At 38.6% G+C, this 24,998-nt stretch overlaps 1 protein-coding gene across 2 annotated transcripts; it reads right to left on the reverse strand.

The window, feature by feature from the left end:
• Window positions 1–18: 18 nt before the first annotated feature.
• LOC131307272 (disease resistance protein RUN1-like) lies at window positions 19–24,624 on the reverse strand. 2 transcript variants are annotated; one of them, XM_058333693.1, is made up of 5 exons: window positions 24,497–24,624; window positions 18,860–19,409; window positions 17,200–17,269; window positions 15,855–16,180; window positions 19–456 (listed from the first exon to the last, which is right to left on the reverse strand). In XM_058333693.1, the coding sequence occupies exons 2-5, from the start codon at window positions 19,342–19,344 to the stop codon at window positions 129–131; spliced, it is 1,209 nt and encodes a 402-aa protein (XP_058189676.1). In that variant the 5' UTR covers window positions 19,345–19,409; window positions 24,497–24,624; the 3' UTR covers window positions 19–128. The 2 variants fall into 2 exon arrangements, with proteins under 2 accessions (XP_058189676.1, XP_058189677.1); XM_058333694.1 differs by lacking the exons at window positions 19–456; window positions 24,497–24,624 and adding an exon at window positions 21,966–22,213 and having other exon boundaries at window positions 15,329–16,180.
• Window positions 24,625–24,998: the final 374 nt, after the last annotated feature.

Genomic DNA, 24,998 nt, shown 5'->3' on the forward strand with positions numbered 1-24,998 from the left:
CACACTTCTGACGATCGTGTAGTTAGCACAAGTTTACACCCATTACATCTCTTCGGTTCCAGAATACTCACGCTGTCCAAATCAAATGGCTCCCATACATCATCTAAGATAAGGACGTACTTTTTCTATCAGTCGAGCACTGCATGTAATTTTGCAGCTCTTTTTGTCACTTCCTCATCCTCCCTAAGAGGAAGATCCAAAACCTTAGCTATGTCGCTCTGTAGATTTGTAATATTGAATGCTTTAGATACAGTGACCCAATACACATAATCAAACTTGCCTTTTTCTTTCAAGAGCTGATTGTGAATGTACTTCATGGTGGTTGTTTTGCCAACGCCCTCCATTCTATAAACTCCAATCTTTGTAACGTAATCATTCATCACACATTCCCAAATGTTCTCTGTGTTCCTTGCCTTTGTGCATTTAACAAAATCTTCCGTTAGTGGTTGCAACAGTCTACCAGATTTTTGCCGATAAAAAAAAAATAGTCGACCAGATTTTATTTTATTTTGATCAGAAAAATAAAATTTATTAAAAACGGGGAAAGGGGATAGCCCACTACAAGAAATCTTGGCTTTCCCAGCGTTTTATAAACGTCGGCAAAAGTGAAATAAACGCCGGCAAAAGTCTTCCCGGCGTTTTTAGTGAATGCCGCGACTGCCGATGTCGGGAATAGTTCCCGGCATTCGATAAACGCCAGTAATGTTTGCCGGCATTTTTATTACTATTGCCGGCGTTTACAAAAATCCTGGGAAAAGTCCAAGGCCAGCGACTTTTTCCGATTCCGGCAGAGATTTACCAACGTTTACAAAAACGCCGGGAAAAGTCCAAGGTCGTGACTTGTCCGATTCCGACAGGTGGATTTTACCGGTGTTTAAAAAATGACGAGAATTATTATTTTTTAAATCTACAAGAATGCTGCTTGCTATCCAAACAACAAAACTTTAGAATTCATATACTAGCAAAAAGAAAAAATAATTCATACTTTTGCAATCCAAATTCATGTTCATATTTACCATACTCAATAAAATACAATCAAGGGAAAAAAAGACAAACAAGTCAAAGAAAGTAAACACTAAGTCCCCAAAATAAACAGTGCCCCGCGCGCCTTTATGAAACACATTCTTCCAATCATCTTTTTCTCAAGCATCTGCAAATAAAGAAGTAATATTAATTGAAAACTGGAGAATAAATAATATGAAAGCAACAAAGAATGAAACTATGAAATAGGGCATTACAATAGGTACTCACCTCCAACCACTAAAGTAGTTCATCACCTAGCATTGTAGAAGAGTTTCATGTAACCTTGTCTTGAAACATGAAAATAAACAAATAAATGTTACGGTACCAAAGCAAAGAATGTACTTCCTTATGTTGCAGAGATGTACCACAATTCCACTTAAAATGAAATCAGACCCACCTCAATCTCTGGTTTTCTCCCACTAGTTGCACCTTCTTCATGTTTGGCCTGCAGCTGCCAGAAGAATACTATACACTAACTCATCACAAACAAACAAAAAGTGACAAATTGATAAGTTAAAGCTACAACTCCAGCAATTCAAACGGCAAAAACAGTAGATCGGCCGGCCGACATAGGATATAAAGTCGCTGGTGAGGTCGACGGAGGTGGTGCCGGTGCTGGCCGATGAATGAAGAACGAGGCGTGAAAGGGAAGCTATGCGAGGTTAGGCTGGGTAGAGAGAGAAACCTTTGTTTTTTGTTGTACGAGTAGTTGGGACTTGGGAGGCAGAGTGTAATTTTAGTGTGAAGACTTTAGATAAAGGAGGATAGTGTAATTTTAGCACCGAGGCCTCCGCCCCGCTACAGTCACATTTGGACTTTACCTGGGGTTTTGTACGACGCCGAAATCAAACTGCCGCGTATTCCACTTTTTCTTGTAGTGGCCGGGAACATCCAAGGGTCTGATCATAAATTGTGGGACTGTTTGTCTATTTTTTATTTGTAGTCGACTAATCGACTAAGGATTGTTGAGCATGCTGGAATGTGGATGTTTGTGATGGTGGAGTTTGATTTATTGCCGTATTTCAGGACTTCTCTGGAAGCAAACTTAATGAAGTGAATGGAGATGAAAGAAGAACAATAAAATGGACTTTATTATCCTTCGAGGTAGAAATCGATCAACGGTGAGAACACAATCGAACAGACAATTAAATTACAAGCTACTCCTAGAGCAAGATATGTAAAGTACAGATAAAAGTAGAAGCCTTTGGGCAATTGATTGGGGGGTTCTAAATGTCTTCTATTCTTGTATTTATAGGCTGTCATCGACTTGCAATTCAAATCAGACGGAATTCCCTCCTTCGATTTAAATTAGGTGGTTCCATGCTCCCTATTCTTGCTCCATTATCTGCACGAGGCGGTTACTTCCCCATGATCTCACATGTTTTCAATGTTGTAATTGCTTCAACTGCCTGCTTGCATTAACTGTTTTGCCCACGATCTGTATGTGACGCTTACTCTGAAACGTGTTCAGTTGAATATCAACCGTCGATCAGTCCACTTGATTTTCCTTAACAGGCTTCACATTGCATTTTCATTAATTAGTCTAAAACGTGCTGACACGTGTAATATTTTGACCCAATCGATCACATTATACTAAAATACTAAATTATGGTGTAAACAATGCCCCCCTATTTACCTGAGTTAAAGATTAACTTTGGTAAATATTTCTTTTAGTAACTTACCACCTATATAAGGCAGAGCACTTCAAATTTTAGGGCACGAATTGAGTTTCTTCTCGCACCAAAACTCTGAAACAGCTCTCAAACCCTAAAATAGCTCTCAAACCCAAATGGCACCCAAATCCAAATTACAGATTGCCAGTGATCCAGTTGAAGATCCGGCTACCGAGTCAGTGACGGAGGATTCCTTCCGATTTCTCGAGTCGTACCAAAATGGGGTTAATCAGAACACCCAAGTCTTGATTCCTGATGATAACGTCAGTTCTCACTGTATATTGGGTCCAGTTTTTTCGTCAGCTCTTCCGGATGGCTTTCCAGAGGTTTACCTAGTGGGGGAACGTGATCCACTCCTCCTACAGCTTCCGTCGCTGGAATGGTCAGGCTGGGGTAAGAACACCTGCCTTCGTTTCTGGCCTTATACCGTCGAAATGGGATGGGTAGACTGGGTAAGGCGTATGATGAAGTTTCTTCTCAAGGATTGGAAGACAATGGAGATTCGTGAGACAATCGAGCTCTCACAATTCCCCTTAGACATGATCCTGAACTCTTAGCTGCTACAGCTTGTTTCTGGTCCAAATCATCCAATACCCTAGTTCTGCATTGTGGCTTATTGTCTCCGACAGTCTTGGATATCTCTCATTTGACCGGCCTTCCTTCCTTAGGCCGTGAGGTAAATGCCCTACTTTCTCCTGATCCATATGATCCCCCATTCATTGTTCCATCATCTGGGGTTAGTTATTCGAAATGGCTTAAGATTCACTTCAAAGTCAAAGCATCTGGACCCTGCTTTCATGAGAAAGTTGCATTTTACCTGTTTTGGATTTGTCGATTTCTTGTGGCAGTTCCCGGGCTTAGGGTTACCAAAGAATATCTCAACTTGGCCGTCTGTATGGCCCAAGTAAAAAGGTTGGCCCTCGCCCCCTTTGTTCTAGGATCCTTGTATAAGGGCCTATTTACCTTTGTTGACAAAAAGATAGCAGATTCTTGTCGTGGTCCTTTTTGGATTTTCCAAGCTTGGTTGTATGCATACTTTCCTCAACTAAAACCTAAGCTGAATAATCCTCTTCGATCAGATGAAACCTTGCAAACATGTCGTAGTTATGCTGAACATCTCTTAGGTTTTCTGACTCAGACAGAGGAATCCTCTTTCCAAAGGTATTTCACCTTTTTCTATGAAGATAGCAAAAAGAATTGGCCTGTTTTCTGTCCATTCGACAAATTTGAATTTGCATCTGAAAGATTAAGGCCATGCTTTGAGGACATTCCACCAACCTCTCCTCAACTTGTGGAGAAAATGACTCAGTCCAAACGGTTATTCTGGGCCAGCAATCTTCTTCCAAGACTTATCCCAGTTGGCTTTGCCCTAAATAACACTCCTTTTGGGAATTGTGGTTTCGAAAATTATTCTCCTTGTCAATGTGCTAGACAATTTGGCCTTGCACAAGGCATTCCAATGCCTTTCGTTCACCCAAACATTGCTGAGATGGCTTTAAGTAGGCCAACGATTAAGGCCAAGGACTCGCAAATGATATCCTTGATGGTTAGCAATTTTCAACATCGTGTGAAAGCCTTTCAGTTCATTGACTTCAAGACCAATAATGTGACCCTGCCTGTTTTTGATGAATGGTGGTCGACTATGAGAGCCCTTTATTTCAATGCTCCACTTTCGGACTGCCTATATAGGCTTGACCCTGAATACAAATACCTCCAGGATAAGGCTGGTAAGCACAGCTATTCATTGGTTTTTAATTCAATTAGTCATGCTTCTACTAATCATTGTGATATTGTTTCCTTGATAGAGGTAACAGCTCGACTGCCTGATGAACCTTCCAAGGCCATTGTGCCTCATGCAGGAGCAGTTCCCATATCATCTGTGCCAAGTGGGAACACCAGGAAAAGAAAAGCTGAATTGATCAAAGACTCCGAAACCAAGCCACGAATGCAGACTCTCAAGATCACGTCAGGTGTGAGCCAGAAAGTTTCTAAAAGTCCTTCCACTGGTATACCTAAAAGACAAGTTGGTGAAGTATCTACCCCCACAAAGCAACCAACAAGAAAGCTCACCAAGAAACAGAGCTTGAGCGATAAAGGATTGACTTCAAGGGTACACTCTCACCTTATTCCTTCCCCTATTGATTCATACTCTTCATAAGTTTCTCTTTCTTTTATAGAAAGGCAAGGGAACAAAAATTGTAGATACTTTTGAAGAAATGGAGAAAGAGGACAATTCTTCAAAATCTTCACAAATTCAGAAGTTTTCCTTTTCAGTAGGAGAGACAGTTGACACTGAATTGGCAATTGATCAATATGAGTCTTTCGATACAACAATATCAGACCCTTTGGATCAAGCTGATTGGTTGCCAGAGTTACAAGAACAACTACTACACCAAGAAAATCCTTTGCTGCAGGACGACAGTTCTTTTCTGCAAGTTGGTAAGGGCTCGGTTCTGATGCCAGATGGTGCTGAGCTTGGTGTACATTCCACTCAACAACTCATTGTCACAACAAACCAACCTGCATCGGACTCAGCCAATGCTGTACCAGGGAGGAACGTCATTGTTACCCCAACTCCTCAACGAACTCAGAAGATTGACCTAAATCAAAAGGGTGATAGTAGGGAGGAATTGGCTTCTCCTTGGATGGCGAATGTGTCTGCTCTAGAGGCTCCATCAGCACCAAATGAAAAGGAAATGGAAAAGAAGGGACCAACAGAGGGTCCTGTCCAGATTGCCCACATCGCCCAAACCAATCCTAACAAAGGAAGTGGACAAGGTGCAGAGGATGTGGCCTCTAGTCCTTTTGGTAATCCATCTGGGAATCAAGCCCTATCACCAGTAGGTGTGATCCCTGCAAGTATTCCAAGGGTCCTTGCTTTAAACACATCTCCCCGTTCAGTGAACAAGGCTGCAGTAAACCCTGTAGGCATGGAGGACTCGACTCAGGTTAAGTCTTCAAGTGATTCATTGGACCATCTGATGGAAGAGATAGAGTCAACTTCCCAAGCTTTTCGATCTCTAACTGAGGTCTCTGAATCCAGCAGCTCTTTCTTTTTCCTTCAATTCAGTGCAGAAACCCAGAAAGAAATCCAAGTTTTCTTTGACTTCCTAAAGCTTCCTTTTGAGGAATTGATGACAGTGAAGTCTACAGAATTTAGTGCTTGTGTCGAATCCCTGTCTCAAAGGCATGTCTTTCCCCTTAGGGAACAAATCATCTTGGACAACTATGCATCATCACTGGGTGACAACATTAGCCTTTTCCGATATTACCAGCAAGAAATAAGCCAAAAGCAGGAGTTGATCGGTAACCTTTCCAACCTGACAGTGAAGTTATCGACTATGCATACTGATGCTTCGACTTTGAAGTCGAGACTTGTGGCTATTGATCAGGAAGAACGGGAATTGTAACATCGATTGGGTCAACTGCAAACTGAGAAAGAAAACCTTCTGGTAACAGCAAACCAACTTGACAAAGACTTCAAACACTTAGCAGAGGAAGGCAAAGGAGTTTCAGTTCATGTCTCTGCTGCCCGTGAGGACTTGCAGAGAAACAGAGTTAAATGTGATGAACTTGTAATTAAATGGGAGGCTTTTAAGTCCTCTTTTCTTCATGAGTGACTTTAGTTTTACAGTCAATCGACTAGTTTTATCAGCACAAAATTATAAGTACTGTTTGTTTATTACCTATCAGCATGTGGCATGCTAAAAATTATGAATGGCAATTGGAACGAGTGTTAGGCCTTCCATGGCCCTTTTCGTACTTCTTGTTTGGTATGACTTCCCTTTTACAAAACTTTGTAAATGTTTGGATTAAGAAATAAACCCACATGTTTGAATTAAGGGCTAAACTCACATAACTGTTCAAATTGAGGAATAAACCTCATATAAAACAAACGTGATGTCACACGATCAAAACCCTTGATCCCTATATATCCGGATCGTGGGCGCCTTTAATCATGACAACGCCATGTCATGATTTACAAACTTTGTAAATGTTTGGATCAAGATATAAACCCACATGTTTGAATTAAAGGCTAAACTCACATAACTGTTCAAATTGAGGAATAAACCTCATATAATTGGTTAGTATCCTTTTACAAACGTGATGTCACACGATCAAAACCCTTGATCCCTATATATCCGGATCATGGGCACCTATAATCATGGCAACGCCATGTCATGATTTATGATGACGTTTCCCTTCTACTTTTAGGGAACATGCACAGTAATAAATGACGGTTAAGTACAGCAAATGATGCCGTGCCGCAGTAATCCAGCCGCTTTACTTTGGGAAACAAACAATTGAGAGCCCACTAACCCTATCAATTGTCACGTCTCTTAATCTTACCTCGGGATAACTGTCCATGACCCACGTCTTTTGAGCTTCCTTGGCCTATAAATACCAACACTGAGTATAAGCTCAAGCACTTGTGTTTCTACACTATGGCCACCAACATCCCCTCTACTCCTCTTTCTTCACAAATCACTCCTGCTCACATCAAGCAACTGGCCACCAAGCTCTCGTGGGCACTCATGGAAAATCACAATGAGTGCAAACGAAGGATTCAGGCTATTCACAATCGAGTGGAGGGCATGGCGCTTCGACTGGAAAAGATGGAGTCTGCCATCAAACTTGTGGTGGCCAACTGGGACACCATCGACTACAAGCCTCCTCCGATCGATCCTGCTGACATCAGGTCCTCCATGGCTGGCACCTCTGGTCAGTGGAAAGAATGGCCTAAAGAATAGGCCTTCTTTTGTGGGGGAGTCCTGGTGTTTTTTTTTGGTTAGATCTCACTTGAGATCTTTTCTCTTTGTAGGTTGGTCCCTACAGGGTCTTTTCTTTTTGGGTTTTCGTTTTGGGCTCCCTTTTTGTTCTGTTAGATCCTTCTTGGGAACTTTTGCTTTTGTTTGGACTGCCTCTTGTAATGCTGCCCTACCCATGGGCAGCCTCTAATCGTGAAATGAAATATTATGTTTTAACTCATGCTCTCCCACATAGACGGAAAATAATGCTTCAAATATTTACCATTAATGGTTCTTTCGTGAAGAACCCCTTCGATTGATGATAAATGATATGCACCTCCTCTTAAGATTTGAGCAATACGGAAAGGGCCTTCCCAATTTGGAGACCATTTCCCAAATTTCTCCTTCTTCCTTTTTGAATCGATCGGGAGAATTGTTTTCCAAACTAAGTCTGCAATTGCAAAGGATTTTTGTTTCACTCTTTTGTTGTAAGCCCTTTCTACTCTTTTCTTTTGGGCTTGGATTTGGTTTAGGGCATGCAACCTTTTTTCTTCCAACCCATCGATGTCCAAAAACATTGCTTCTTCATATTGCAAGTCCGGATCATAATGACGTGCCACCCTTAGAGACTGAACATTAATTTCGACTGGCAAAATTGCTGTGTGTCCGTAAACTAATTCGAACGGAGTTACCCTAATCTTCTCTCTTTGTGATGTTCTATATGCCCACAAAACTCTGGGCAACAGATCATACCATTCTCTTGGATTATCATCGATTACCTTTGCCAAGGTATTCTTTATAATCTTGTTAGTCGACTCGACTTCCCATTGGCTTGGGCATAGTACAGAGTAGAATTTAAAATCTGTATTCCATATTTTTGTGCATACTGGACAACTTCTCTACCATTGAATATAGATGCCTGATCAACAGTAATGATTTCAGAAATCTCAAACCTACATAAAAGATATTCCTCAATAAAATCAATCACTTGTTTCTGTGAAACACCTTTCAAAGGTATTACTTCTGTCCATTTTGTGAAATAATCAGTTGCTACTACAACAAATTGGTGCTGTAATGAAGATGCTGGGTGGATTTCTCCTATCATATCGATTGCCCAACCTCTGAACGGCCAAGGTTTAACAATCGATTGCAATTGATGAGCAGGTATCCTTTGGATAGGTCCATGCTTTTGACATTGTTGGCAACCTTTAGCATATTGAATGCAATCGGCTCGGATGTTTGGCCAATAATACCCGTGCCTCTTAATTAACCATCTCATTTTATCACCAGCTTGATGGGCACCACAGGTTCCTTCATGGACCTCTCCCATGATTCTCATCGATTGGTCTTTGCTAACACACAACAGTAGTAAACCATCAGAAGTTCTTCTATACAAATCATGTCCTAACAGAACATAATTGATGGACCTGCATTTGACAGTCCTTTCTACTTTCTTATTAGGATTTAGAAGATAATTCTTTATTGGAACCATCCAATCATCAGAAACATCAATTACCAATACATCCAGTCGATTCTCCTCCCTCTACATTGAGAAGGGTAAAAACCTTCTTTGGATTCTGATTATTTTCTCTGTGTCCCCTTCAGGAATCTCAACTCCTGAAGCTGCTTGAGCCATTTGATTGGCTTCACTATTTTGAAGTCTCAAGATATGCTGAAAACATATCTCATCAAAGTTTCGAGCAAGACGTCGAACTTTTTCGAGCTGCAAACTTAAAAAAGGGTGATTGCATTTATAATGCCCTGTAATTTGTCGAATGATCAACTGTGAATCCCCAGAGACTTTCAAATATCGTATATTTAAATCTTTTGCTATTTCTAAACCTATGATTAAGGCCTCATATTCTGCTTGATTATTGTCAGAATTCTATTTTCGTCGAGTTGGAAAGAAAACTGGAACATTTCTCCTTTTGGAGATGTCAAAACAACACCTGCCCTAACTCCATTGTCTGTTTTTGAACCATCAAAAGACAATTGCCAAGGTCTAAGCTCCAAAAAATGCACCTCAAAGGTGTCCTCTTCCAAAGGTAGATTAGGATGCTCAGATAGGAAATCCGCCAAAGCTTGTCCTTTTACTGACTTTTGAGGCACGTATTCAAAGTCATACTCGATTAGGGCTAATATCCATTTCCCCTGTCTCCCCCTTAAAATGGGCCTAGACAAGATGTACTTTATTATATCTGTTTGGAAAATGATCTTTACCCTAGCTGGCAGAAGGTAATGCCTTAACTTAATTGCTGAAAAATATAATGCCAAACAAATCTTTTCAACACATGAATACCTACCTTCACAATCATTTAACCTTCTGCTTAGGTAGTAAATTGATTGCTCTCGGCCTTGTTCATTATCCTGAGCAAACAGACTTGCAATCGAATGGTGTGTTGCTGATATATATAGCTTCAATGGTTTTTCATTTATTGAAGGCATCAGAACAGGAGGCGTCACCAATGATTGTTTTAAAATATCAAAAGCTTTCTGATGCTCTTGTTCCCATTTGAAATCCTTTTCTGACTTCAATTTTAATAATGGGGAGAATGCCATTATTTTCCCAGATAGATTGGCAATAAATCTTCGAAGGAAATTAATCTTTTCCAAGAACTTTTGGAGCTCTTCTTTATTGGTTGGGGCTTGTGCTTTCAAGATAGCATCAGCCTTAGTTTTATCAATCTCGATCCCTTTTTGATGCACCAAGAATCCCAAAAAGTTTCCTGCTGTAACACCAAACGCACATTTCAAAGGATTCATTTTTAAATTGTAACGCCGCATTCTTTCCAGAGTCTGTTCAAGATGATGTAAGTGCTCATCAACTGAATTTGACTTTACAACAACATCATCTATATGAACTTCCAAGAATTTATGTAGAAAATCATGAAAAATCAAATTCATAACTCTTTGATAGGTTGCTCCTGCATTTTTCAATCCGAAAGCCATAACCACCCATTCGAACGTCTCTATGTATCCAGGACATCTAAATGTTATTTTATGTGTATCTTCTTCAGCTATATATACTTGATTGTAACCAGCATTACCGTCCATGAAGGACAGCATTTGGTATCCTACCGTTGCATCGACTAGCAAATCAGCAACAGGCATTGGATATTCATCCTTTGGTGATGCGGTATTAAGATCTCTGAAATCAACGCAAACCCTAACTTTCCCATTCTTCTTTAATACTGGGACAACATTTGAGACCCATTCAGCATATTTGACCGGTCGAATGAACTTTGCCTCAAATAAACGTTCCATTTCATTTTTGTCTTGAGGAAGGACGTCATCCTTCATTCTCCTAGGTGCCTGTTTAAAAGGTACATAATTCTCTTTTATAGGTATTTTGTGCTCGACTAAAGATCTATCTAAACCTGGCATTTCATCATAACTCCAAGCAAAACAATCTTTAAATTTACGCAACAAATACTTAAACTTTTCATTTATTTCATCAGGCAAAGTAGCATTTACATATGTGATCTTAGGATCTTCTGGAGTTCCCAAGTTTACCTCTTTCGTGGGATCCTTTACCTGGGCCCCATCATCGTCTAGCTTAGCCGGTGCTGGTTTCAAGTCTGCTAAACCTAACTCTTTCATGTTTAATGGGCTATCATCAAAAACACATTCAGCCCAATTACACGAAATAGGCTCATCTGCCTGCAACTTTCTGTCAACAAGAAAAGAAAACAATCTCTTAAAAGTGGCTTTAACAGTAGCCAACTCTTCACTTCCTGTGTCTAATAGGTTTCTAAACATTAAAAACTTGTTGATCAATTTTGGCAGGCCTTGATATAATATTAGGCCTGATGAAATCCTTGCTTAGCTCCTGGAATCCTTCCTTAATGTATGTGAGAAATTGACTCTCAGTTACCCCAACTTGATTAGACCTGACTTTTGAGTCTTCTATCCTCGTTGGCCACAAATATTCATTGTAGAGATCTGCTTCGATATTGTTAGTCTCTGCTTTGAATGGATGTCGGTCTGCCCAAAAGACCTCTATTCCCGCTGCTTCTTCCTGCTTCAGAAAGATCAAAGCCTGATGCAAAGAAGATGGCACACAACTATTTATATGGATCCAATCTCTGCCTAGTAAGGCATTGTAATTAGATGAAGAATCGATTACAGAAAATGTTGCATTCATCCTCCTATTCCCAATTTGTAGTTGCAAAGATATGACCCCCTTAGCAGGAGAACATCCTCCAGCGAAATTGCCAACTGTAACTTCTGTTGGGATCAGATCATCATTGGTTTTGTTCAAGACTTTCAGCATTCTAGAGGGTAAAATATTGACTACTGCCCCATTGTCGACCAACACTTTTGAGATAGGCTGGCCATTCATATGAAGTTTAATATATAATGGTCTCAAATGCCTTATTGAGGCATCATTAGGTGTTCTAAGAACTACAATACTGTTTCCATGTTCATCCGTCTCGAAGTTAATGGGCTGTGACTGAGAATGCTTCTCTTTATCCATTATTTTTACAATCGATTAGGTGGTATCTTCAACATCACCTGCCAAGTTCATAGGCTGATTTGGTTTTGCCTTGAACTGCTTTGGCAGAACTAAAATCATATTACACTGATAGTTTATAGGTACTGACCCGAATTGGATTGCGGCCAGACTTTCTCCAAATGTTGCAGATCTCTGTGGAGATGGGGAAGCATCTTTGATCAGGTCTTCCTGTTCTGACCTTTCGTCAAAGAGATCATCATCGTCTGCTTCCATGAGTTTATGGAATTCCTCCATCTTCTTCTTCAAGCTCTGCTTCAATTCTTTCATACCCTTTGGTTGGGCAGCCGACTGGGGAGGAACTGCGGCATTACTTTCTTGCCCCCCATGCTTGAGAATTGGCTGTTTTGGACCACTGGTTTCTCCTTGTTCTCGAGTCCATACCATGTTTGAAACCTTTGATGGTTCCAATCTCTCTCTTGGTTCGAACACATGATCCCATGGGTCACCATAAGCCCTGGCTACAAATTTCCTTTGAAGCCTTCTCTTCTGTGAACTAGATACCTTAGTGTACCAACCCTCTGCTGGAAACTTTGGGTGATTAAGCGTACTCCAATCCTCATGATCATGACTAGGCGGCATTACCATCCTAGGTTGGTGCCGTCCACGTCCATAAGGTCCTCCACCTTGTGGTCCAGTATCTCTTCTGAAACCAACACCCCTTTGATTAGGGTATCTCCCTCAATTGGGAAATTGGTATCCCACTGCTTCAAGGTCTTGGCAAGAAGGCACCCCAGGCCTTGCAGGCACCACCGGGTGTCCTCTGAATAAGAATGGTCCATCATCTGGGGCATAGCAATGCTCTGACTCGATCCTGTTGAAAAGCCCTGGGTCTATACCTTCATAGATCAGTTTGGCCCCAACATATATTTGGAGATCGTTTCCTCCAATTGTGTTGAACCTGATTCCGGATTTGGAGAATGCACTTTTCTGCTCCTTTTCTGCTATAATTGCTTCCCCATACTGGACTTCACGTCCACACCTGATACAGAGGTAATCGTTTGGGAATCTGGAGGTATGAGACTTTGCTGACTCTTCTTCAGTCTGCATTTGCTCTTCATCTCCTTGCTTCTGTTTCGCAATATTGGAACCCAGCCTTTTAGCTAGGCCGGCCGTCACCATGTTCACTTCAATCTTTGGAAAAGGATTCGATTCGATTCCCATCGGGTCCTTGTCACCTTTAGCATACTGCAGCAACCCCTTCTGGATCAAATCCTGTACACAATTCCAAAACGTAACACAATTATTAGTATTATGCCTAAATGAATTGTGCCATTTGCAGTATTCTTTTCCTTTTTTATCTTTATCAGAAAGGATAATAAGCCCAGGACTTAAAGTGATAAACTTTTGTTTCAACAGTTCATCAAATATTTGATCAGCCTGTGCCAAGTCAAATGAATACTGTCTATAATTTGCTTGCCCCCCATGCCTATTGGGTTGGGACGAAGGCATATTCATTGGTTTTTCTGCTTTAACCAGAGTGTCACAAATTATGGGGGTCTTTCCGACAACTTGTGCTACATCTATTTCAATATCTCCTTCCACATCTTGGTAATATGTTCCCAGAGACGTATTCCTCAATTGTTCTTCTTCCTGTAGAATAGCTTCAAATTGAGATGCTCTCATAGAAAGCTCAAACAGATCTTTGAAATTAGATCCATTAAACTGCTTTTTAAAATTAAACTCGAGACCATCCTGAGCTATTTGAACTATCTCGGTCTCTGGCACATTACAATGACATTGGTTTCTTAATCTCTTAAACCTAGTTAAGAACTGTTCTGCTGTTTCATTTGGCTTCTGCTTTAACTTAGCCAAGTCGGCAATTGAAACCTCTGGTTCATGCCTGAAATATTGAGCATGAAATTGTTCTTCCATATCTTGCCATGTATGGATAGAATTTGCAGGTAAGCTTATGAACCACGTGAATGCTGTTTTAGTTAATGAATGCGGGAACAATTTCAATTTAAAAACATCATAAGAGCCCAGTTTGCCTAACTGCAGGCAAAACCGACCTACATGTTCGATCGTTGACTGGTTTTCTGTACCACTAAAAAGTGATAGCTCAGGCAATTTGTACCCCCTTGGCAAAGGAACATTGTCAACCTAATGTGGGTAAGGCTTTCTAAACATAGGTTTCTCTACCCTGCGTAGCCCTGGTCCGTACACATCTTGGATGACTTCTAATATTTGTGCCCTGTTAACATTCATGGGATCTGGGGCTCTAAGAACATTTGGTACGTGAGGTTGTGCGAGAGGGACATTCTGACCGTTACCATTGCCAATATTTGGCATATTGTGAATGTACTGACCACCATTTCCATTATTTGACCCTACTGGCATAGTATGATATGTATAATTGCCATGATTTGGCAAAGTTTGTGCAGTACTGTATATGTGTTGACCATTGTTCATGACATGGACTCCTGTGAAACCAGTCTGAGGATTTTGACTAGGATTTAAACCATTATTTTGACCATTTCCACTACTGTTTCCAACTTCATATATAGATGGAACATTCTGATAAAAACTAGTTGGCTTTCTTGTGGATCGTAGAGCAGCTGAACCTACAAATGGTCGGCTGTGCACATTTATATTTGAGTCAAATGCTGGGTTTGAATATACCTGTTGAGGGACCTGTCTAGGCAAATCTCCAGATTGTAATTGTTCATGGACTACACCATGTGCATCAACATCTATGACGGATGGGGGCGTAACTACCCTTCTCATTAGGGTAATCAATTCCTGTGCCGCTTCGTCTTCTGGGTTAGACAAAACCTGTGCCAACTGCCTGGAAAGGCTCTGTATATCCGTTGGTGCATTCAAGCCATTCCCTTGGCTATTTTCTGGCATCCTTTGTTCAGGATGTATCACATCGTTTTGGGTTTCCAGGCCTTCGTTCTGAGACTCTGCGGGTCGGTCGCCTTGTTTCCTTGTTACTGGTGCCATTACTTCCAAATTAGTAAGGGCCCTCCTTCTAACGCCAAAATTGTTTGTCTACTCCCTCCGTCCTAATTTAGTTGTCACTTTTTGGAGTTCGTGCCACTTTTCAATTGATTATATCTTGTAAATTATAATATTTTAGGTGATTTTGAAAATATTTATTATAGAACAAATCGAGATCTATCAAACAAGATCCATATTGGATATAAAATTCATTACCAATTTAAAGATATAACTAGTTTTTTAATCCAGTTAGAATAGAACTGGGACAAGTAAATTGGGACGGAGGGAGTATTTTTTACTTGTAGTCGACTAATCGACTAAGGATTGTTGAGCGTGCTGGAATGTGGATGTTTGTGGTGGTGGAGTTTGATTCCTTGCCGTATTTCAGGACTTCTCTGGAAGCAAACTTAATGAAGTGAATGGAGATGAAAGAAGAACAACAAAATGGACTTTACTATCCTTCGAGGTAGAAATCGATCGACGGTGAGAACACAATCGAACAGACAGTTAAATTACAAGCTACTCCTAGAGCAAGAAATGTAAAGTACAGATAAAAGTAGAAGCCTTTGGGCGATTGATTTGGGGGTTCTAAATGTCTTCTATTCTTGTATTTATAGGCTGTCATCGACTTGCAATTCAAATCAGATGGAATTCCCTCCTTCGATTTAAATTAGGTGGTTCCATGCTCCCTATTATTGCTCCATTATCTGCACGAGGCGGTTACTTCCCCATGATCTCACATGTTTCCAATGTTGTAATTGCTTCAACTGCCTGCTTGCATTAACTGTTTTGCCCACGATCAGTATATGACGCTTACTCTGAAACGTGTTCAGTTGAATATCAACTGTCGATCAGTCCACTTGATTTTCCTTAACAGACAGGGACACAATCTTATAGATAACAAAGCACCATACACCCAAATAAACCAATGACATGAGCAATGACCTGAGCAACGGTCTACCAGTTGGAAGTTCATCAATCATCAAACTATTAAAATCACTGCCCTTTTTGTGGAGTTCTTGCACCTCTAGAATTTTCTTGGCGATAACCTTTCCCAACCGCATACGTGAGGAGACATTTGTTTCTCCAACTACTTCTTGCTCAAGGCTTTGCACATCTTCTTTAAACCGTTGCACATCTATGAGCCAAACTTCAACTTCTTTCTTTGGTCTTATCCCTAGCCAGCACTTCTTATTGCTGATTTGTGAATTTATGTCATTCTTTTGACCGCTCAAGTACTCTACCTTTCTTTTGAGGTTTTGCATGTTTTCGTCAAGATCCTGCAAACAAAAAAAATAGCAAAGGATTGTGGTCACGAGGAAATCTGCATGTAGAGTACTCCACTAATATTCTGATGGTTTCATTCTATTTTGCAAAAGAAATCAAAGAGAAAGAAAATGTAACGATGACCCTGAAGCAATTATGTTGCTTGAAAATTCATCCATATTTTCCTTACAATTGATTGCTTCCCTTCTAGCACTAGCTTTAAAAGAATAAAACCACAGAGCTGCATACTCCCAAAACATGAGTGGAATTTTATTTCTTGACGGTTATGATAATTCTTGAAAAAAACCAATCTTGTTGGCCAGCTAATGCAAACATTGGTACCATTTAATCCCTATCATCAAGGACAAGAGGAAACCTCCAACCTCCAACATCCATCATCAACATTGTTTACTTTAGCGCTCTCTTTCCATAAAAAACATTTTAAAGTAGTTATCCTTCCAAAAAAAAAACTAGTCCATTGGTCATTTGGCAACGTCTTCAACATTTGGATTAAAACAAGCAGCGCATGATATCCAGGGGGAGAGGTGTGTTAAGGCTAACAAGGGACCCGATAACAAATTTTGTATACTTAAACACTAAGGATATAAGTATGTGATTAGTCTCAAATTAAGTTTGGTCTTTAATTCAACTTATTACCTTGATCTTTAGCAATTTCTCCAAATTGTTCAACAAGACATAATCGAATAGAGTATAAGATATTTGATTGTTCTAGTTACTAGAAAACACACAACACTTTATGTAGCTAGAGTATTATACACGGATGAAAAGAATGTATATAATGAAAGTGTATTTTTGTCAATAAGAATCTATATTTCTTAATTCGACCCCTTTGTGATAAAAATCCTTGCTACGCTATTTGACTTATTAATTAATATGTTTCGAATTGTATACAACTTTAGCAACTGCCCTCGTATCTATTCCACCACTGCCACATAGGAAAGAATGCAACCACCGATTAACCTATCTTTTAGCTACAAACAATCACACTTTGTTTGATAATATCCATACTTACTCTCAGGTGCTTGTCAGCTCGCTTGATTTTGAGTACACCAATAATTTCCTCAATGAACTTCGCTTCAGACCTAAAATTTCAATTTAATATGCCAAATGAAGCTCAGTATATTAGAAAAGATTTGAAAGAATAAACCAAATTTCCATGCACATACCAAAACTAGTACACAAATTATATAAGGTCCCCACACACAACCACGCATGTCAAGAAGATCTACTATGAACTCAAGAATTTGGTCAAGAGTAGCATTACTTTCCCTCAACTCCCAACTAGAGACGGATCCAAAGGTGGGCTATGGCCACCTCCAATTTAGGAAAACCAATAATTATATTTAAAAAAATCTATACAACATTTAACATATTGGGCCCCAATCATTAATTTAGTGTTGTGTGGGAAGCTAACAGTAGTTTCGTCGTTATCCTGGATTAATCTCGGCAATTTGCTCATAATTAGTTGTTATAATTTCACGTCGAAGCTAGGGGAGGTAAATTGGAATTGAATGATTCAGTTAGTCACATAAGAATTTAAGCGCACACGATACATTAACCTCTCCTGTTATATCTAGACGAACGTATATAATTTGATATAGGTAAATTACAGTGATTTCCCAGAGGTCCGGACAAATACATTAACCTCTCCTGTTCTTTAGGAAAATGCTCTGACATTACTTTTGAAATTATTATCAAGCTGATTCTGCATTAATTCCCATGAAATTAGGCCAAATGGCGTTACTTCGAGTACAAAAAGTCCTAATTAATGTAACAAGCATACAAATCTACCATTACCTCCAAAATAACTAATACTGTATAAATTTCTTTAGCATCTTCTCTTTGTATGTTGCTGCAGTATCAAGTTTGTAATAAGTATAGAAATATGTTTTATTAATTGTATAGAAAATATAAGAGAACCAATCAATTAAAAAAATCAAAATTTAATTACAAGTTTATTTTGCTTGTTTTAATATTTAATGCTTTCCATTAAGTTTGGTCTCTCTCTCTCTCTCTCTCTCTCTCTCTCTCTCTCTCTCTCTCTCTCTCTCTCTCTCTTTTTGCTTTTTTCCGATCCTCTCATCTAAGAGAACAATACAAATTTAGTCCAAAAAAAAAAAGCCCTCTGAAGACCAAAAAGTTCAAAAAATCAACTTTGTTTTGAAGTCCAACTTTGCCCTTTTTCGGGCCTTTCTACTCATTTTGATTATGTGCAGTTCTCATTTTATAGATATTATTGAATCTATCGACTATGTCATAATTCATGTTAATCAGATATCAATCACTTAGGACTGGAGAAATGCTCTCCCATAAGACAGATACGTAAACGAAAGACACGATGGTGTGGTGCCTTGTAGACCGAAAGATGCATGGGTAATTATTAATTAACTGCTCCAATTGAATTCTTGGGAAGATGGGATGCATGCTTTGACTTGGGAGTGGCATTGGCATTAGCATTAGGGGCATCCAATATTGTGAACAGATAGCTCGATAACTTGTGTACATAGTTTGTACAAGAGATTTGATCCCTCATTCAATACATATGAATCCCACAAAATAAAAGAGATTCACTTGCCTTGAATGAGCGTATCTCTATATCCGGATGGGTGTATGCAAATATGTGTACTAAGATCGCTAATGGAGTAATAAAATGAGTTGAATGTATAAATTACCCGTTAGATTGATTTCCGGAAACCATCCCAGCCATACTCGCAACCTCCTTAAGCGCCGCACTCCATGCCTTCACCTCCTCATCCGTCACTTTCTTTCCTCTGAAATCCAGATGTTTTGCTTGCTCCTTAATTTCCGACGGCTCCACCTCATAGAACACGGGAAAAATAACATGATCTGACTTCTTCTTGCGGTGTTCGAGAATCGTCTGGATTTCAAACAAGCACGATTTCGAAGTGGCATAGGTTTCCGATAACACGATCACTGACATGTTGGAGTTCCAAATTGCTTTCTGCAACTCAGATTTGATGTTCTCACCCTGCTCAATCCCTTCATTGTCCCTGAATGTTTCAAATCCCTCTCGCTTCAAAGCCTCGTAGAGGTGATCGGTGAATTTTGTACGGGTGTCTGAGCCCCTAAAGCTCAAGAAAATGTCGTAACTACATTTGAATTCAGAATTCGAAGAGGAGGCCATCGAAGAACGCATAGATTGAGCTACGACATCCGATCAGGATGTTTTTTTCCAGACAGACATGTTCTTCTTGACCAACCCTGGGAATTGAACGGTTTTTATATCATTCAGGAATCAGGTAAATTAATCTCTCAAAATTCTCATAAAAACTTCAACAACAGAGACGGAAGAGAGGGGGAAGAAAGTTTATATACACCTACCACCAAGAGGTTTTATTCATTATATTTTTTTATATAAAGAGTTTTTACTCCTCTTATTTTTGCTATGATAAAGGAGGCCAAAACACATAATCCAATGCCAAATGTATGAGTAGAATGAAATTTTTAGGAAGCATGAGGTCAAAATTAAGAAAATGAGACTTTGAACTTTGTGTTTTGTACAAATTTTGTTTATATTAAGGTGTTAGATTTAGACAAAAGGAAAGAAAATGGGAAGTTGCATTTCCATTAGTTTGAGGTGGTTAGGTGGTGGAGTAAAGAAAAGAAAAGAGATTAAGTAAGGGTATGTTTGGTTGGATGGAATCAAGATTGGAATGAAATAGTCATTCTAATGACTTACTTATTCCAATGTTTGGTTCACCATTGAATAATGAAATGATGATTCCAAATGGAATCTCTATTCACCTTCGTAAAGAAATTGTCATTCTATCCAAAAAAAATTAAGGAATTGTTATTCCATTTCTTTGTTACACCAAAATTACTAGTGCCACTCCAACATTCACTATTGCCACACCAAAAATTAATATTGCCACTCCAAAATTACTATTGCCACTCCAAAAAATGTTATTGCCACTCCAAAAATTACTATTATCACTCTAAAAATTACTGTTGTCACTCCAAAAATTGCTATTATCATAATATTCCATTGGAGATGAGAATGACTATTCCTAAGTACAACCAAACATGAGAATAGGAATAATTATTCCATTCTCAATTCCTCCAATTCTATTCCATTCTTAATTTTATTCCTATTCACATTCCATTCCATCCAATCAAACGCACCCTAAGGATCATTGAACTTGAACTTGTCACCTATATTAAAGGATATCAACGTTACAGTTACAGGTGCAACACCTGAGTTAAGTTAGGAAGTAAGGTGAGTCGGGGTGACTATATCGAGCATTCTCTGTTTTAAGGAGCTAGCTAGCATTGATGTCATTGATTTCAATTGAATGAGAGTGTTAGACTTTGTCCCACATCGCTCATCTAAGTCATCCAAACTTAGTTAATATAATTTAGAGGCTACTCAACCTATTGCTAATTAGTTTTAGGTTGGAAACTTCCAAGAAATCTAACAGAGATATTTGCAACCTTGAGTTTTTGTAACACCCCTCTCTTAAGAAAATGGTTGTTCTTTGTGTTGGGGGATTTATTTATTAATTATGAAGAGAGAAAAGGGGTACACTGTTGGTATATTATATATTTTTGCTTGAAATGGACACATGCCGACTTTTCATGGTTGTTGGATTTGTATCTGATTTTAATGTGGTGAAGAGACATGTAAGGGGAATAAAATCAAGATGGAAATTAAAAGGTGATGATATTCAAAGGAAAAAAAACAAAAACAAAAATTGGGAAGGATATATTTTTGGTGTGGATCTAAGAATTTGATGGTGGGTGCTACAAATTGATATTAGAACTTAGGTTTAATTAATTATTATCCTCGGATTTAAGAAAATTAGATCCTGTATTGAGGAAGAGAGTGAAACTGGGTGTTTACTGCCACGGCGCCACAGAAACTCTAGTGGGTGCAAATAAATAAATGGTGGAATTGATAGGTTCACATCATACTCCCTACGTCCCATGGTATTTGTCTACTTTTGGACTATGAAAATGTCCCAAATTTATTGTCTATTTTGAAAACCCCAAGAATAATGTCCTATGGAATACTTTTTACCCTTATATCTTGATTTCAAGTGACAAGTGGAATTTGAATTAAAGGGTACTTTTGGACAGTAGGTTTAGAAGGAAAAATCATACTATATGAAAGCCGAAGACTGCATGAATAATATGCATCCCAATCCAATAGTCCGGACTTGGCATGTATCGATCTAACTAAGGCAACAATTATTGACAAAATTAAACACCAAAGCTCTTCCTACTCTTGGTGTTTTTGTCACCAAGTTAGATACAGACAGTAGGTTTACAAAGTACAGAACAAAACAGAAGACTGCATGAATTATATGCAACCCAATCCAAAAATCAAAATTGTTGTTAATATCATGGGGGATATATATATTGACATTAAAACCCTCCTACTTAAAGCCAAAGAGAGCTGATAATAGACCGATATGTTCTGCCAAAAAACATAAAACGAACTTATCTAAACTAAACAAGCATGAAAATCCTCATAAACGAAATCTTGATCCTTACAACGTACATAACAGAAGAATTCAACCCAAATTGCAAATTTAGTTTCAAACATCAAACTGCAAATAAATCAATTGAGCTTAATAAAATTAGAAAGCTACATCTAGAATGACGCTTTTTACGACTAAAGTGCATATAGTCTTCGAAATCATGTAAATTAACGTCTCAGAAAACTCACCACACAATTGACACAAGTCAAGCATATAGACAAATTAAGGGGAGGGGGAAAAACTGAACCCAAAGGTGAAAAAGAAAGAGCTGTCATACTTGGTCGCGAAATGGCAACAGATGCAGTTAAATTGTACCGGAGCTTGCCAATATCGGATGAAGAAAGTGAAAAAAACCGTAACAAATGACGAAATGTGTTAGTAGAACGGGGGGGGATGGGGAAATTTATATTAATTGGAAAAGGAAGGAAGGAGAAAGGAAGAGTTGTTGAGTCAACGAAGCAACAAATGACGAATTCTGCTCCTCTTGTTGGTCAGCATAGTTTAGAGTAATAAATTTACTATAAATTAGGATATTTGCATGTGTTTTTTAAACTTGTAGTAGTATTACTTTTTGAAATTCATTCTTTTATTTTTGTGATGATTCGTCTTGAGGGAAAAAAAATACAAAAATCTAGACGAAATCACTAACCATGAAAAAGGATAGATTTTCACAGCCTTTTACTTCAGTTTTCATCCATATGTGTGTGTCACCAAATAGTTGTTATGATAAAGTAGACTAAAATGGTTAAATGATTTTGGATTAACATTGACAATTATCGAAATTAGATTGATCAATTCGGTGAAGATGCTTAAACAATTTGATTCGATTGACATTGCGTACTGATAGATAGTAGTGGTTAATAAAGATTGGTCGATCAATCGGTGCCGGCCAAAGAGACGACTAAATTATTGATAGAGACAATCGATGAAAGTTGATATATTGATTTAATTAAGCATTTAACCAATTAGGATACCCTTTGAAAATCAACATGACATTAGCTAATCTGATAATTAATAATGATGGTAGTTTTCGGTGATTAATTAGAGATAACCAGTTAACTAGTTGTGGGAATAACGGAATTTTTATGGCCAATTCGATTTAGATGAGTCTGATGTCGATAAAAACTAAAAAATGGCTACTACGAAAACATATGGAAGTGTAAAGATTCATACACAAAATCTATTCCGAAACATCAAATATATGTGGTGTTGGAAATTTCCAGATTAGTGAATGGAAATTGGGGCACACGGAGGGTCACCGAGGCAACCGAAGGATCCCGATTTCGGGTTCATTGTACCTGGACGACTTCCTCGATCTAATTTCCAGTATTTTTCAGCAAGTTATTGCCCCATAAATTAAAGTGTTGTTTATGACAGATTTCAATCACCAATTCACTCTGGCAATTTCGTGTATTGAATTACCCTATTCAAGGCTGTGAATTGAAGGCCCAAATTCATTTCTGGAAGTTACAAAACCTTCCAGAGGTGTATAAATAGGCCGTCCCATATTGGACCGAACCACGCTAAGCACTTGGTTTCACCTCGTGGTTTAATTTCTCGCACAATATCTACTTTTTGGTAATGCCACAAACAGAGAGCAATTTTATATTGCTTTCGGAAAACACAAGCAAGAGAACAAGAAAAAAAAAAAGGAAAAGAAGAAACAATGAACCTGCGGCAAATTACAGTGTATACAGAACAAAACAAAAGACTGCATAATACGCATCCCAATCCTAAAATTGTTTTCAATAAAATGGGGATGACAATAAAACCCTCGTACCTAAAGGCTAAAACCAGAGAGAGTTGATAATAGCCAGATATGTTCTGCCACAAACATAAAACAAATTTAAGTCTAAACTAAACAAGCATGAAAATCCTCATAATCAGAATCCCGATTCCTTAACAGAAGAAGTCAACACAAATCACAAAATTAGTTTAAAACTGCAAAAACATAACTAAGCACAATATATGGGCATTGTAGCCCCTCAGGAGTTTGGGCTTTGACCCTTTAAGAGATTACGCTTCATCCCAACTGGATGTATTTTCCAACCTTTGGTTGAAATCCCTTTCTCCTTTCCCTCTAATAAAATATCATTTTTGCCGATCAATAAAAAAAATCTAAGCAAATTTCTCTCAAAATATTCACCACAAAACAAGCACATAGACAAAGGGGAATAGGGGGGAAAACTTGAACCCAAAAGTGAAAAAGAAAAAGTTGTCTTACTTTGTGGTGAAATAGCAACAGATGCAGTTAAATTGTGCTGGAGGAGATGAGGATTGCAACTTAGATTGACTTTACGATGTGCTTGAAAGGAGGAGATGGGGAAATGTAAATTAGTTGGAAAAACGAAGGAAGGAGGAAGGAATCCATTCTTTAATTTTTGCGATTAGTCTTGAGGAGAAAAATATAACAATCTAGTGTCCCGGATTTGTACTATTCATATTTTGTATAAAATGATGTATTCTATCGATTGAAAATAAAATAAAATAAAATAAAATAAACAAGCATGAAAATCCTCATAATCAGAATTTAGATCCTTATAACATACACAACATGAGAATTGATCAACCCAAATTGCAAATTTAGTTTCAAACATCAAACTGCAAAAAAATAACTAAGCTTAATAAAATTTGAAAGATAAACCTAGGAAGACATTTTTACCAAAAAAATGCATATAGTTTTCGAAATCACGTAAATTAACGTCTCAAAAAATTCAACACACAATTGACACAAGTCAAGCACATAGACAAATTAAGGGGATGCGGGAAAAACTGAACCCAAAAGTGAAAAATAAAGAGTTGTCTTACTTGGTCGCGAAATAGCAACAGATCGATGCAATTAACTTGTACTGGTACGTGGTTGCAAATATCGGATGAAGAAAGTGAAAAAAAAAATTTAAGGAAAGGGAAATAAAAGTATGAGGGAAATGTGTTTGAACAGAGGAGATGGGAAATGTAAATTAGTTGGAAGAAGGAAGGAAGGAAGAGTTGTTGAGTCAAAGAAGCAACAAATGACGATTTATGCTCATCTTGTTGGTCAACACTAGTTTGGAGTAATAAAATTTAAAAAATTGTTGTAACAGGCCCAGTCCATCTCATTTTTCCACAACACTTCTAGTCCAGCCCATCCTTTTTTTTAAGTTCTCGGGTCCAACTTCATTTTTTAGTGGGACAAAATTGCCCCTTCTTTAATAAACTCCTCGGGTCCAACTTCATAAACGACGATTACGAGAGAGAGAGAGAGAGAGAGAGAGAGAGAGAGAGAGAGAGAGAGAGAGATCGCGATAGAGTTCGCGCAGTGTAGATCGAT

The sequence above is a fragment of the Rhododendron vialii genome, chromosome 11a (assembly GCF_030253575.1).
Source record: "Rhododendron vialii isolate Sample 1 chromosome 11a, ASM3025357v1".
Lineage (NCBI taxonomy): Eukaryota > Viridiplantae > Streptophyta > Magnoliopsida > Ericales > Ericaceae > Rhododendron > Rhododendron vialii.

What these genes read in the sequence shown, in the direction of transcription:
- LOC131307272 (XM_058333693.1), bottom strand. Translation starts at nt 19,344, where the DNA reads ATGCGTTCTTCGATGGCCTCCTCTTCGAATTCTGAATTCAAATGTAGT. An exon ending in TCCGGAAATCAATCTAACGG is followed by an intron (nt 17,270 to 18,859) that starts GTAATTTATACA and finishes TTGAAATTTTAG; the next exon opens with GTCTGAAGCGAAGTTCATTG. An exon ending in GAGCTGACAAGCACCTGAGA is followed by an intron (nt 16,181 to 17,199) that starts GTAAGTATGGAT and finishes TTTTGTTTGCAG; the next exon opens with GATCTTGACGAAAACATGCA.